Source organism: Emys orbicularis, chromosome 1 (assembly GCF_028017835.1).
Source record: "Emys orbicularis isolate rEmyOrb1 chromosome 1, rEmyOrb1.hap1, whole genome shotgun sequence".
Classification (NCBI taxonomy): Eukaryota; Metazoa; Chordata; order Testudines; family Emydidae; genus Emys; species Emys orbicularis.
The window spans coordinates 95,577,385-95,591,234 of NC_088683.1; the positions used below are offsets into that span (position 1 = coordinate 95,577,385).

The following is a 13,850-nucleotide window of genomic DNA, read 5'->3' on the forward strand; positions in this document are numbered from 1 at the left end:
GGGAATTCTGCGCATGTGTGGATGCACAGAATTAATCTGTTTTGCATAATTTTGTATATTCCCGCATAAAAAACATTTTGCCTAAGTGCTACAGTTCCACCTTTTGCCCATCAGAGGTCGCTGTGGTACCAGAACAGCCAGCTGCGTTCATGCCAGCTGTACTAGCGCCACAGCGGCCTCTGGTGGGCAAAAGGCGGAACTGCAGCACTTCTTAGGCAAAATATATTTTATGTGGGAAAATACAAAATTCTATGCCCAGTTCTGCATAATTCCCCCAGGAGTAGAAGTCCATCACAGCACCCAGCCTGCGGAGCCAGGTTAGGACAGAGTGGGGCACACAGGGATGCTGGGGGTTCACAGACGGGTTCAGAATGGCTGGGGGGGGGGACAGACTGGAGCATGGGTTCAGGAGCTAGTGGGGTGACAGCGTTGAGCCTGGGGACGGGGTGGGGGGCTGCAGAGACCCATGGGGATGAGGGATGCGGGGACAGGGGCAGAAGTGCCTGATTGAATAGGAGAGGTTTGGGGTCAGCCAGGGTCTGCATGGGGGAGGCTTCCCAACACAACAATCCCCACCCCCAAAGAAAAACCTCCCACCCACACCCAACACCCTCGTGGTTCACTCCTAGGCTCCTTCTCTCTCCCTCAGCTCCTCCATTACCCCAAATCCCCCAAGCCTTTGCACTGCTTCTGACAGATGCAAGAAATACAGTTCTGTATTGTAATTTAAATAAATAACACAAAGTTCTGTCTTAATATGCCTCGTAAGGAATCTATCTGTCAAAAAAAAAATACCAGAATCTTTTTTTTTGGTCTGTATTGTTACAGACATACTTGCTGACAGATATTTTGAAATAAATTACCAAAATAATTGTAACTGGCATGATTATATTGTGTTATTTTGACAAACAAAATATACAGATTTTTGCAGAATTTTCAAATATTGTGTGCAGAATTTTTATTTTTTTGGTGCAGAATTCCCCAAGGAGTAGACCTTGTCTACACAAAAGTTTGTAATGGTTTAATAAAACTAGTTTAGCTAAATTGACTAAAACCCCTGTGGACACTCCCATTTCAGTTTGAGTGGCTTATTTCAGTTTTGCTTAAGCACCTTCCTAGTCTGTCTTTAAGCTAAATAAGCCTGGTTCAGACCAAAAGGAGCATCCACATAGCCTTCTGTACCAGTTTTAGCTAAATCGGTTTAAAATCATACCTTAAATCAAACAGGTGCAACTGGGTGTGTAAACAAGCTGAGTGTACAGAAAAACTGTACCCATTTGGTTGTCTCCCCACCTTTTGTAGGTCATTCACCTTCTTACGTTGTAAGCTCTTACCCGGGTAGAGAGCATATCTTCCTGTGTATTTCTATAGCACCCAGCACAATGGGACCCCAATCCTGACCTGGGGTTCTGGGCACTACGGCCATAAAAACAGATCCATACTGTTTCCCCCTTTCTTAGAATTCCAAACTAGGATACTCCAAACTCCACAGTTTGTGATATATTACACTGTTGCTGAAATGCTGAAACAGCATGTGATCTGTTTAATATTGAATCAGTGGAACCTCCTACTAATCTGCTCTCTCTTTTGTTCTATGGGGACTTTATCAGAGACAAACTTGGGCTACTGAGTGGCATTCATCTGTAACATCACATTTTCATTTACTAGTTTCCTCCCTGCCAACAATGACCCTTTTGTTTGATGTTCATTCATTCTTTGGTGTTCTCTCTCTGGGTATGTTTACACAGCCCACAAAAGCAGAACTAAATCATAGAACTAAAAATTAATGGTAGCTTAGGTACAAGTGATCATGAATTAATCGCATTTATAATGGGAAAGCAGAATTAAGTCCAGACCAGAAATATATATACTTGGTGCTTTATTAGGGCCAATTTCACAAAGCACTTACGAGCCAAACCAGCTGGAAGGAAGAATTTAATAAGAAAAATGTGAATGATAATTGGGAATCATTTAAGAACACCTTACTATAGATGCCTAAAAAGCCACAATTGAGGAAGAAGCCAGTGCTGGTTAAAAATGAACCTGGTTTAGAGGGGAAGTGAAAGCAGCTATAAGGGGAACTTGATAGCAATGAATATAAGTCAGAAGTTAGGAACTGTAGAAAACTGATAAGGGAAACAAAGGGACACAAGGAGAAATCTGTAGCCACCAGAGAGAAGGTCAATAAGAAGGAGTTTTTAAACTATATTAGCAACAAAAAGAATCCCAACAATGGTATTGGTCTATTACTAGATAAAACTGGTGGAATTATCACTAATAATGAAGAAAAGGCAGATGTCTTCAGTAAATATATCTGTTCTGTATTTGGGGCAAAAAACAGATGCAATAGTCACATCATTAGATAATAACAATCCATTCCACTAGTATCTCTGGAGGATGTTAAACAGAAACTACTAAAGTTGGACATTTTTAAATCGCCAGCTCCAGATAACCAGCATCCAAAAGTTTTAAAAGAGCTGGCTGAGAAGTTCGCTGGACCATTAATATTGATTTTCAGTAAGTCTTGGAGTATGGGGAAGTTCCAGAAGACTAGAAGGATAAACAGAGTAACAGGATAATCATATGCCTGTAAGCCACACTGATCTCAGGCAAGATAACAGAACAGCTGATATGGGACTTGATTAATAAAGAATTAAGGGAGGATAATGTAATTAATGCAAATCAACTTTTTTCTTTTTTTGATGAGGTTATAAGTTTGGTTGATAAAGACAATAGTGTCGATATATTATACTTAGACTTCTTTAAGGCATGTGACTTTGAACCGCACAGCATTTTGATTAAAAAACTAGAATAATATAAAATTAACATGACACACATTAAATAGATTATAAATGGGCTGACAGGTCTCAAAATGTAACTGTAAATGGGGAATCGTCATCAAGTAAACGTGTTTCCAGCAGGGTTCTGCAGGGATGGTTTCTTGGCCCTAGGCTATTTAATATTTTTATCAATGACCTGGAAGAAAACATAATCTCATCACTGATAAAGTTTGCAGATGATACAAAAATTGGGGGAGTGATAAATAATGACGAGGACAGGTCACTGATCCAGAGTGATCTGGATTGCTTGGTAAACTGGGTAAACGCAAACCATTTTAATATGCATTTTAATATGGCTAAGTGTAAATGTATACATCTAGTAACGAAAAATGTAGGCTATATCGACATGATGGGGGACTCTATCCTGAGAAGCAGAGACTCTGAAAAAGATTTGGGGGTTGTGGTGGTTAATCACCTGAATGTCAGTTCCCAGTGATGCTGTGGCCAAAAGGGCCAGTGTGATTCTTGGACGCATAAACAGGTGAATCTTGAGTAGAGTAGAGTAGAGTAGAGTAGAGTAGAGAGGTTATTTTACCTCTGTTTGGCACTGGTGCGACTGATGCTGGAATACTGTGTTCAGTTCTGGTGCCCACCATTCAAGAAGGATGTTGATAAATTGGAGAGAGTTCAGAGAAAAGACAAGAGAATGATTAAAGGATTAGAAGACATACCTTATAGCGACAGACTCAAGGAGTTCAATCTATTTAGCTTAACAAAGAGAAGGTTAAGGGGTGACGTGATCATAGTCTGCAACTATCTACATGGGGGAACAAATAGTTAATAATGGGGTCTTCAATCTAGCAGAGAAATGTGTAACATGATCCAATGGCTAGAAGTTGAAGCTAGACAAATTCAGACTGGATATTAGGTGTAAATTTTTAACAGTGAGGGTAATTAACCATTGGAACAATTTAACAAGGGTCATGGTCAATTCTCCATCATTGGATAATTTGTAAATCAAGATTGGTATTTTTCAAAAATATCTGCTCTAAGAATGTCCCCAAAATAATTCCATGGCCTGGGTTATACAGGAGGTCAGACTAGATGATCACAGAGGTCCCTTTTGCCTTTGGAATCTATGAATGGATCTAAGCAAGCCTCCCAGCCAAGGGTTAGTGCTCTAAAAACAGCTGTGTAGTCTGCTTTGAAGTTGCAGCTCAAGGTGGAGCTTGGGCTCTGAAGCCTAGGGATGGCAGTAGGCTTCAGATCCTCAGCTCCAGCCTGAAGCCTAGGGGCTACAAAGTTATTTTTAGCGCTGTAGTGAGAGCCCCGCAAGCCGGAGTCTGTAGATCCAGGAGTGACCCTAACAGCCCTTAATGCCCACTGACATAGGGTACATTGTCTCTCATCAGACACAGCCAATTCTGGTGGGAGGGATAGTTCAGTGGTTTGAGCATTGGCCTGCTGAACCCAGGAATGTGAGTTAAATCCTTGAAGAGGCCGTTTAAGGATCTGGGGCAAAAATCTGTCTGGGGATTGGTCCTGCTTTGAGCAGGGGATTGGACTAGATAACCTCCTGAGGTCCCTTCTAACCCTGATATTCTATGATTTAACTCACTACCTCCAACACTGTCATCATGATATTTATCCAAAGATATTGTGTAAGGCAGCATATGAAAGCTAATAACATGCTGGTTATTACTATCACTGTAAAATGCATGAATTAATGTTATATGTGAAGTTATGAATTCTCTCTAAAATGATTAAGACCAGACAGCCTACCCTAGGGAAAGGTAATAAACAGGTCTGTCCTAGACAAATGAATGTGGGTTTACCTCAATTTAGATATTAGCAATAAACAAGGCTATCAAGTTAAACCAATGGGGGTTATCCTGATCGTGAACTCAAGAGACAGAGAATTAAGATGGCTCCTGCATCCCACAGAAAGCCAGGAGACTGAATCGCCAAGAGGCCTTCCTGACTTGTAAGACAAACACAATCCCCTTGGGGCTATAGGGAACACAGAAATATTTCATATCCTTCACCTTAGGAGACAAAGGAACCAAACAATTTTATCACTGTACTGGATCCTGCCAGAAAAAGCTGGAAAGACAACTGTGGGGGAGAGAGACTATCTTGAACAAAGACTGTATCTTGCTAGGTTAAGTTTTAGTCTTTTAGAGGCCTGTTTTCACTTTTATTTGCTTGTAACCATTTCTACCTTTATCCCTTTTACTTGGTATGACTTAACCATAACTTTTGTTTAATAAACTTGTTTTACCTTTACTATAAACCCATTCAGTGCTGTGGTTGAAGAAAGGATGTGTTTACCCCAGTTAAATTAAGATGTAATGTACTGACTATTTAACAGAGCAGCAAACTTAATATCCTCGGTGACTGTACAGTGATAGCTGCTGTGCACTGCAGAGAAACGTCACTTTGAGGAGCTGGGTGGCTGGAGTTTATTGATCATTGCTTGCGAGGCAAGGTTTGGACTGGGAGAGCCTTGAGGAGTTTGCTGGTCAGGAAGACAGATTGGTGGGGCAGGGAGCTGACATAATCTAACCTCCAGCAAAGCTCACTTTTGTTGAGGCAGAGAGGTAACGCAGTGACTCACAGCTCTGGGTGTCCCCAGCAGTGTGTTACACCAAGGTCTGAGATTTGCTGCTGTGGGCTCCTCCTCGCTGGGTAGACGTACCCTCTGTGACTGATTCGAATGGGTCATGGAGCAGGGAACTTTTCTGTTTCAAGATTGAAGACAGAGCCCACTGCCCTGTATCAGGAGGCTGAAACTAAGGGAAACCTTCTATTCCACTGGCTCCACTGTAAGAAATCTTCGGCAAGCCAGCAGAGCACACTGTGACATGGGGTTCTTGAGTTCAAATTCTGTGTTGAACTCTTGGTCTCTGGGAATGCCACCATTTCCATATCCCACTTCCCTGTGCCCCTAACCTGGGACCAAAGTCCAACTGGCAACCTACAGGTAAAAGGTTCCATATCCATTCTCGGCCCCTCAGTCACCTAGTTGTTCTGGCCTCAAGGAGTGGAACAAATGACCAGCAGGTGAAAAGTTCTGAATCCCATTCCCAAGCTATCTAGTCTTTTCAATCATAGCAGACATGAGGATGGGGAGCATGATTTTTGTTCTTTTGAAAACCAACCATGGGATGGGTTCGTGACCACAGCAAGGGCTCGATTCTGCAGAGGCCTGGGTGTTCTGACCTCAATCCAACAATGCACTGAAGCACGTGATTAACTTTAGGCACACAAGTAGTTCCTTTGATTTCAATGGGACTGTAGCCACGGGCTTGACGTCAGACATGTGCTTGTTGGATCAGGGCCAGACGGCTCAGTAGGATTGAGGCCCAAATAAGCAAGGACTGGGCAGGTTTACCGATGCCCTGGTTCCTCTTATGCAGGTACTCCATCAAGACCTCCAGGCAGGCAACAACAGTCTGAGACAGCAATAGGTCTTTCTGAAAACACAGAGAAAAGAATGAGGGCCATGTTGTTGAGAGAGGAAAATTCAAGAGACAGGAGGTGCAAAAGGTGTAGCTTAGGCAAATTACACTTTTCATCGTCCTCAGGGCATGCAATATACAATGCACTTACCAAGCCAGCTCTGCACTCCGTTCACCATAAAGTCATATGAGGCCAGAACTTGGTTCAGAAATTATAAGACTGAGGAACAGTGTCCCAAGGGAAATGGTGAAAGCATGCTGGACTGGGCAAAGTCCTGCAGGATATACTGTATATAACAGCCCTGCACTGGCTGTGGTGGGAGAATATGGTCTAATGCTTCCTTACAGATCAAATTTCTATCATTCTGTAAGGGGTGAAGAAGGGGAGAAATTCCCTTGGGCCATGTTATTTGAGGCGTTTTTCCTCAGACTAATCTGTGTTTATTTATGTCTGTAAATGTACCTGGACCAGAAGGTTCTGCAGACTGACAACAAGCGAGAGCACCTGCCACGTGGCCAGTGGATACAGGGTGGCATCGTCCTCTGACAATGATGGCTCCATCCTGCTTTGGGCTGTAGGCTGGACTACGAGCACCAGCAGGGAGGAAGAGAAGTTCTGTCTGAGGATGGCTCGCAGGAACTGAAGGATACTGACTGCACACACAACTGCTTGTTATTACAACACAGCATTTCCCTCCCCCACCCCAACCCCACGAAACCAAAACCATTCAGCACCAAGGACCCAACCCTGCACATGAATGCCCAGGGCAAAGCCTGACAGAGGAGAGAAGGAAAAGTTGGGTGGATTTATTTTCAGGACCTATTAAAGGGAGATTGCACTGGCTAGTGTCTGCAGGCATGAATGCCACTAAACTAAGTCCCCACATACCCGGCCCTGCAGCACCACCTCACTTGTTATTCCAACTCTTGCTCAGTTTCAAGCCCTGTTACCTAACTCTATGGTAGTTTCAAGAAATGAAAAAATATCCACCAGGGATGAACACCACCAAACTCATTTTACCTTTGCCCCAAGTACCCCAAATCTGTAGTGGACAAACATGGGCGGCACGTGAACCATCGGCTGGGGGAGGCTAGCCCCCAGCCCTGCCCCTTCCACCTGAGGTCCCGCCCCTTCTGCACCCCCTCCCCCACGAGAGCCACCAGCCCCTGCCCCAAGCTAGTGCCCTCAGGACCAGAGTGCCAGGAGGGTGGGCAGCGCGGCCCTAGTTCCCCCAACCCCAGAGCGCCGGGAGGGCAGGCAGCACGGCTACTGCACAGGGGGAGCCGCAGAGCAGGAAGCAGGAGGAGGGGACCTGTGTGTGGAGCATTGGCGGGGCCACGCCTGGCTGTTTGGAGAGGCACAGCCTCCCCCAGCCTATGATACCGCCACCCATGTGGACAAAGCTAAATGCACCAAAGGTGCCAAACTCCCACCTGCATGTTCACCTCCAGTACATCGGTCACTCTTATTTGTGTTCTTTTTGCCTTCAAATAGTCTTAACTTCTCTCCCAACATTCTCCCTATCTACTTTAAACAGTCTTGGAACTAGGCAAGTGCCAGTTATTGTTCCCAGGCAGCAGGAGCATGACCCTAGACAGCCTCTGCATACCTAAGAGCAGTGCAGGCTTCTTCCTTCTGAAGATAACTGCATTCAGGACCTTTTCTACATCCAGAGAGATCGTCTGGTGAACCTAGGAGAATAAAACACCGGGTGAAAGAAGAATGAATAAAAGCCTGTCTCTGGTGTTGAATCAACAGGTTATCAGGTGGAAGACTGTCCCCTTAAATGCTCTTAATTCTCATAGATTTCAAGGCCAGAAGGGACCATTTTGTTCATCTAGCCTGACCTCCTATATAACACAGGCCATAGAACTTCCCCAAAATAATTCCTAAAGCAGATCTTTTAGAAAAACAGCCAGTCTTGATTTAAAAATCACCAGTGACGGAGAATCCACCACAGCCCTTCGTAAGTGCTTCCAATGGTTAATTACACTCACTGTTAAAAATGTATGCCTCGTTTCCAGTCTCAATTTGTCTAGCTTCAACTTCCAGCCACTGGATCATATAAGACCATTCCCCTGATAGACTGAAGAGTCCATTATCAAAATATTTGTTCCCCCCGAAGGTACCTATAGATTGTAATCAATTATTTCTTTAGACAGTGTCCATAACTGACCATTTGGAAATATATTACTAGGTAAAGATGACACGATTTCAGGGGTCAGATTGGAGAAGGAATGACTGGGGCCCAAGCTCCACTTGTTATCCTGCACTCTGCCTGGTTTCCCCAAACAGCTAGTTCAGGGGTGGGCAAACTTTTAGGTCCGAGGGCCACATCTGGGTGGGGAAATTGCATGCAGGGCCATGAATGTAGGGCTGGGGCAGGGAATTGGGGTGCAGGAGGGAGTGCGGGGTGTGGGAGGGGGTGTGGTGTGCAGGAAGGGGCTCAGGACAAGGGGTTGGGGCGCAGGAGGGTGCGGGGTGAGAGAGGGGGCTCAGGGCAGGGGGTTGAGGTGCAGGAGGGGTGCGGCAGGGGGCTGGGGTGCAGGAGGAGTGCGAGGTGCAGGAAGGTGATGCAGGGGGTTGGGGTGGGGGGTGCAGGCTCTGGCCTGGCGCTGCTTAACTGGAGCGGCTCCGGGGTAGCAGTGGCGCAAAGACAGGCTCCCTGCCTACCTGCTGTGGCCCCGCGCCACTCCCAGAAGCAGCCAGCACAACGTCCCTGCGGCCCCTGGAAGGGTGGGAGACAGAGGGCTTCGCGTGCTGCCCTCACCTGTGGATACTTCCCCCGAAGCTCCCATTGGCCATGGTTCCTCGTTCCTGGCCAATGGGAGCTGCAGGGGGCAGTGCCTGCAGGCGAGGACAGTGCACGGAGCCCTCTGCTCCCCCCCCCCCCCCCCCCGGGGGGCTGCAGGGACGTGGTGCTGGCCGCTTCCAGTAGTGGTGCAGGCTCCGCGGCGCCACGGGGGTGGCAATCCTGTGGGACGGATCCAAAGCCCTGACGGGCCGGATCTGGCCCACGGGCCATAGTTTGCCCACCCCTGAGCTAGTTGTTTCTACTAAAATGATGAGCAGTAAAAGAGATAATGACCAAACCTGATGCTGGCAGATAAACCGAACTCATTAACACCCCACGGAGGGCAGTTCACACTTTTCTAAGATGTTCTTTCCATCTAAATATTTGCAGACTCGGGGAGACAGCATGGCATCAGCTCTCATTCACAACCATAAAGGCAAAAAGCTCTGGGCCAGATGTGGCTGCTTTGCGTCACTCCAGAAGTACTGCATGAGCAGCAATGGAACAGTGGAAAGCAGCCAGAGAACAACAGTGGCTCTATCCCTCCCCCCATTTTTAAGGAAAGCTTAAATTCTTCAGAAACTGATGGGACTTCCAGAGAAATACCACTGAAGTGTCTCACTGCTCAGCCTGATCCCTGAGGCATTCCTAAATCCACCACCTAATTACCTCTGACTGGTACTAGAGAGCTCTCTGTGGCAGTACCCGTGTATGCTGTCATGCCAGTCAAGTACTGTTGAATTTAAGAGATAGGCTTACAAGACAGTAAATGCTCACATCCCAGTGATCAATATGGGCTGGGAAAACCAAACCTGGGTCTCCCGAAAGACACAGCACAACATTAGTAGTCATCAGGATAACACAGTCCCTAGAGCCTTCACAACATCACAGCCTTGAAGAGTGTGTTTCAGGGGAGAAAGTGTAAGTGAGATGACAAACTGTGACTGATTTGTCTCAAGGCCTCTATTCCTCACCCAGTATCTCATGATGTTAGGTTTGTAAGCCCTGAGAAGCTGAGCCTTTTGCAGGTTACAGATATATCCAATGGACAGGTTAGAAACACATCAGTCTTTCTATGGAAAAGTCCAGTGCTGCAAGGAATTACAAGGGGCTACACACCCATTAAGGGGGCCCAAAAACTGTGCATCCTTTCCTGGCCATACAGACTTAGGCCCCAATCCTGCACAAGCTTACACACTTGGGTAACTTCACTGACTATGAGTAGCCCCGCTAACTTCAATAGGACTACTCATGAGTCAATTTCAGCATTTGTGTAAGTGTTTGCAGGATCAGAGCCTAAGTTCATGCCACTGAAGCTTTAACTCCATTTTATCACAAGGAATGGTATGAGGCACCGGCATATATATTTAGAGGGGAAGGTCACCCTCTTGCATTGGTGTTAGAGAATATTCCATTCACAGTTACCTGTAAGTCCAATAGAGAGCACCAACAAAATGGTTTATAATTTACAGAATGGTTGTTAGCCTCCTGAAAAGCACCTTTAAAATGTATCACTCTCTCACAGAGAATTTAGCTTTTTGGGGGGAAAGGGGAGTTTGGAGATTTTTCCCCAGGATCACCACCCTTCTCTTGAGCCCTCAAATGGTTTACATCTAAGGGCTTGTCTACATTACCCGCTGGATCGACGGGCAGCAATCGATCCAGCGGGGTGGGGGGAGTCAATTTTTCGCGTTTACTCTAGACGCGATAAATCGACCACTGAGCACTCTCCCATTGACTCCGGTACTCCACCAGGGCGAGAGGTGCAGGCGGAGTCAACGGGAGAGCGTCAGCCATCGACTTTCCGCAGTGAAGACAACGCAGTAAGTAGATCTAAGTATGTCGACTTCAGCTATGTTATTCACGTAGCTGAAGTTGCCTAATTTAGATCGATCCCCACCCCTTAGTGTAGACCAGGCCTTAGCTAACCACCTGATAGGATTCCTAGCCCTCTGCCAGGCTGGGAGACCAGGAGATCAGAACTAGGAATCCCCTGCACAGAACAGTGCAGTAACTGCAAAGGCCAGCAGAGTCCAGGCCAATGTGAATCATTTCTGCCTGTGAACAGGGATTTTATTTTAGCATGATGACTGTTCTCTCACAGCTTGGGTTCTGGCTTGACAGCAGTTCTAACCTCAGAGTTGTAACGATGCTGATGAGCTAAGAGGGAAGCAGTCAGCAGCCAAGCAGAGCAGAGAAGTGCCTCTTCGGATGAAGATAAAGCAGGTCCAGAGCGACAGGGCCACATCCAGGTGAGCTCCAAAACCTTCTGGAGCAACTCCAACAAAGGCACACTAGAGAGCAGTACAGCCACCACTATGCAGGAGAAAAGGGTACAACAGGCTTCAAGAGTCTGCTGGGATGGCATAGAAGGAATCAGCATGTATGTGACACAAGTGATTTAAGCAAGCCACTACAATCAAGAGGCAACCAAAAAAACCCACAGGGCACAGCACCTCAGACCAGTGGTCAGTCTAGTCTGGCATTCCACCTTCTGCCACACAGATGTGATCTCTGACACAGCTAATAGAATAAACAGCATTAAAATAATCTAGTACGGTGGCCATCTTGATCTTCCTCTCTCTGCTATTATTATTTAATTTAGGGTAGAGCCTGGAAGCCCCATTCAGGCATCAGGGCCCTATTGTGCTAGCTAGCTGTTGTACGAACAAGTAAAACAAAGCTAGTCCCCTGCTCCACAGTGGCCAATACCTGAACCCTGAGGCAAAAAACAAAAACCATGCCCCAACCCCATAATGCACCTGGCCAACTGCATAATGCTGTAAATGGAAGGAAAAAACTCCTTCTTGACTTCCCCATGGAGGTGATCAGTTGTCATTGATTGCCCTTATTACCTTAGTTAGCCCAGCTACAACCACGATGAGACTAATTCAGTGAAATCATCCAACCCCACATCATTTGACACAATTCCACTTCACCTCTCTGTTGACTACATGTTGTTGTCTGGTGAAGGCTCCAATACAGGAAGTTCAAGGAAGGCTGCAGCAGCTCAACATCTCCTGGTCTGCATTTCCCACAGAGGTTACTGACTAGAAGACAGAACAATATATATCAATACACAGCACCCTCAAAAATATCTGATATAAAGACAATTCTGAGCAGCTCACTACAAGAAAGATGCCATTTAACTGGAGAGAATTCATATAAGAGCAACAAAATGATGGATGGGCTGGAGGGATTGAGGAAAATTAACAAAACTAACACAATAATTTGGCTAAACAAAGAGTACAAGTTAATGCAGCACCCCAGGTGTGCATGGTGCGTAACACATACAGACTGACTGGCCCCTGCAACAAAGAGATTATGTTCTATACTAGGTTTTTGTTAGTCTCTAAGGTGCCACAAGTACTCCTGTTATTTTTGTTCTATACTAGACAGAGTGCAGCAAGGAATGACAACAGCAAAACAAAGGGTTGGGGCAGAGAGCATGGGAGGATGAGGGGTCCAATAGTGATGGATTGGGAGATAAACTGTTACGTGTGTATACTGTTTGTTCATAATATCAAACATTTGGGGATGGTGTCTATCAAGAAGGCCTGGGAGAAGGTCAAGGACTGAAAGGCCAAGCACAGAACCGAGGGGAGGGATAACTCAGTGGTTTGAGCATTGGCCTGCTAAACCCAGGGTTGTGAGTTCAATCCTTAAGGGAGTCACTTAGGGATCTGGGGCAAAATCAGTACTTAGTCCTGCTAGTGAAGGCAGGGGGCTGGACTCAATGACCTTGCAGGGTCCCTTCCAGCTCTATGAGATAGGTATATCTCCATATCAGACCAGCACCATGGTCCATCCAGTCCTGTATTCTGTCTCAGAGAAAGGCCAGCACCAGATACTTCAGAGGAAAGTGCAAGAAACACCATGATGAATTGCCTGCCCATTTACTACCTGTGTTGCAGTACAGCCTGGAGGCTCCAACCCCAGTATGCTAGGTTAGTACAAACATAACAAAAAGACAGTCCCCTACTCAGAAAAGCTGACAGTCTAAAAGGAGATGCTTCTTCCTGACCTCTTTAGTTAGCTGCTACCTGAGAATCTGTGGAATAGTCACAAGGAAAGTAATGGAAGCATCAAAATGTGGATCTTTCAATGGAATAGCCCCCGCGGGCGGCGCTATTCCATTGAAAGGATAGCACCTGAAGAACACTGTAAAGAATATCCCTGCATTGGCCCTGGTGGGAAATAGGAGAGGAGGGAGCAGATGATCTAGTAACCTCTTTTCCATCTCTAATGTCTATGATCACTGAGCAGCTTGCATGACACATCCATCTGCTGTCCCCACATGCACAGACAGGTGAAAGGGTATGTTCCAGCAGCCCAAAGCACATCTTTGAGGCCTGCCATGAAAAGGCCCATCTGATTTCATTTTCTTACATGCGGCTTCCCCTTCTCTGCCTTGTCTGCAGAGGGAGAACTGGAATAAACTGAGAAAGGAGGAGGGAGATTTTCTGCTCCTGAGGAGTGGAGACAGATACAGAAGTACACAGATGGGTTTCAGAAGGGAAAGAGAGATGTGACATAACTACATAGGCAAAAAGGAGCATCAGAGGTTCAAAATCTTGTCTGAAGGAGTCTGGAGTAATTTTCAGCTGCCTAAAGCCCTGGCTATTGCATTTCCCTCCAGCTACATGTGAGAGCTAAGCACAATACCCAGCCTCATTCTCTGGTTCCCTGTGGCTGCTGGAGGCTAGAAGTATCCTCCACTTCATACCTCATTCCCAGGACTATGAGTACGGCAGAGACCATCTGCTCAGCCACTGGTGCGGGACACAGGCAGGCAATGCATTGCACATCAGCAA

General features: G+C 46.0%; 1 protein-coding gene across 1 annotated transcript in view; it reads right to left on the bottom strand.

Moving 5' to 3' along the window:
* MEI1 (meiotic double-stranded break formation protein 1) overlaps positions 1-13,850 on the bottom strand; it is a 53,685-nt gene that overhangs the window by 2,626 nt on the left and 37,209 nt on the right. The window contains exons 23-27 of the mRNA XM_065405142.1: positions 11,976-12,086; positions 11,171-11,352; positions 7,852-7,933; positions 6,705-6,895; positions 6,175-6,256 (exon numbers count right to left, since the gene is read on the bottom strand). Of these exons, the coding sequence (XP_065261214.1) occupies positions 6,175-6,256; positions 6,705-6,895; positions 7,852-7,933; positions 11,171-11,352; positions 11,976-12,086 (648 nt within the window). The remainder of the gene's footprint in view (positions 1-6,174; positions 6,257-6,704; positions 6,896-7,851; positions 7,934-11,170; positions 11,353-11,975; positions 12,087-13,850) is intronic.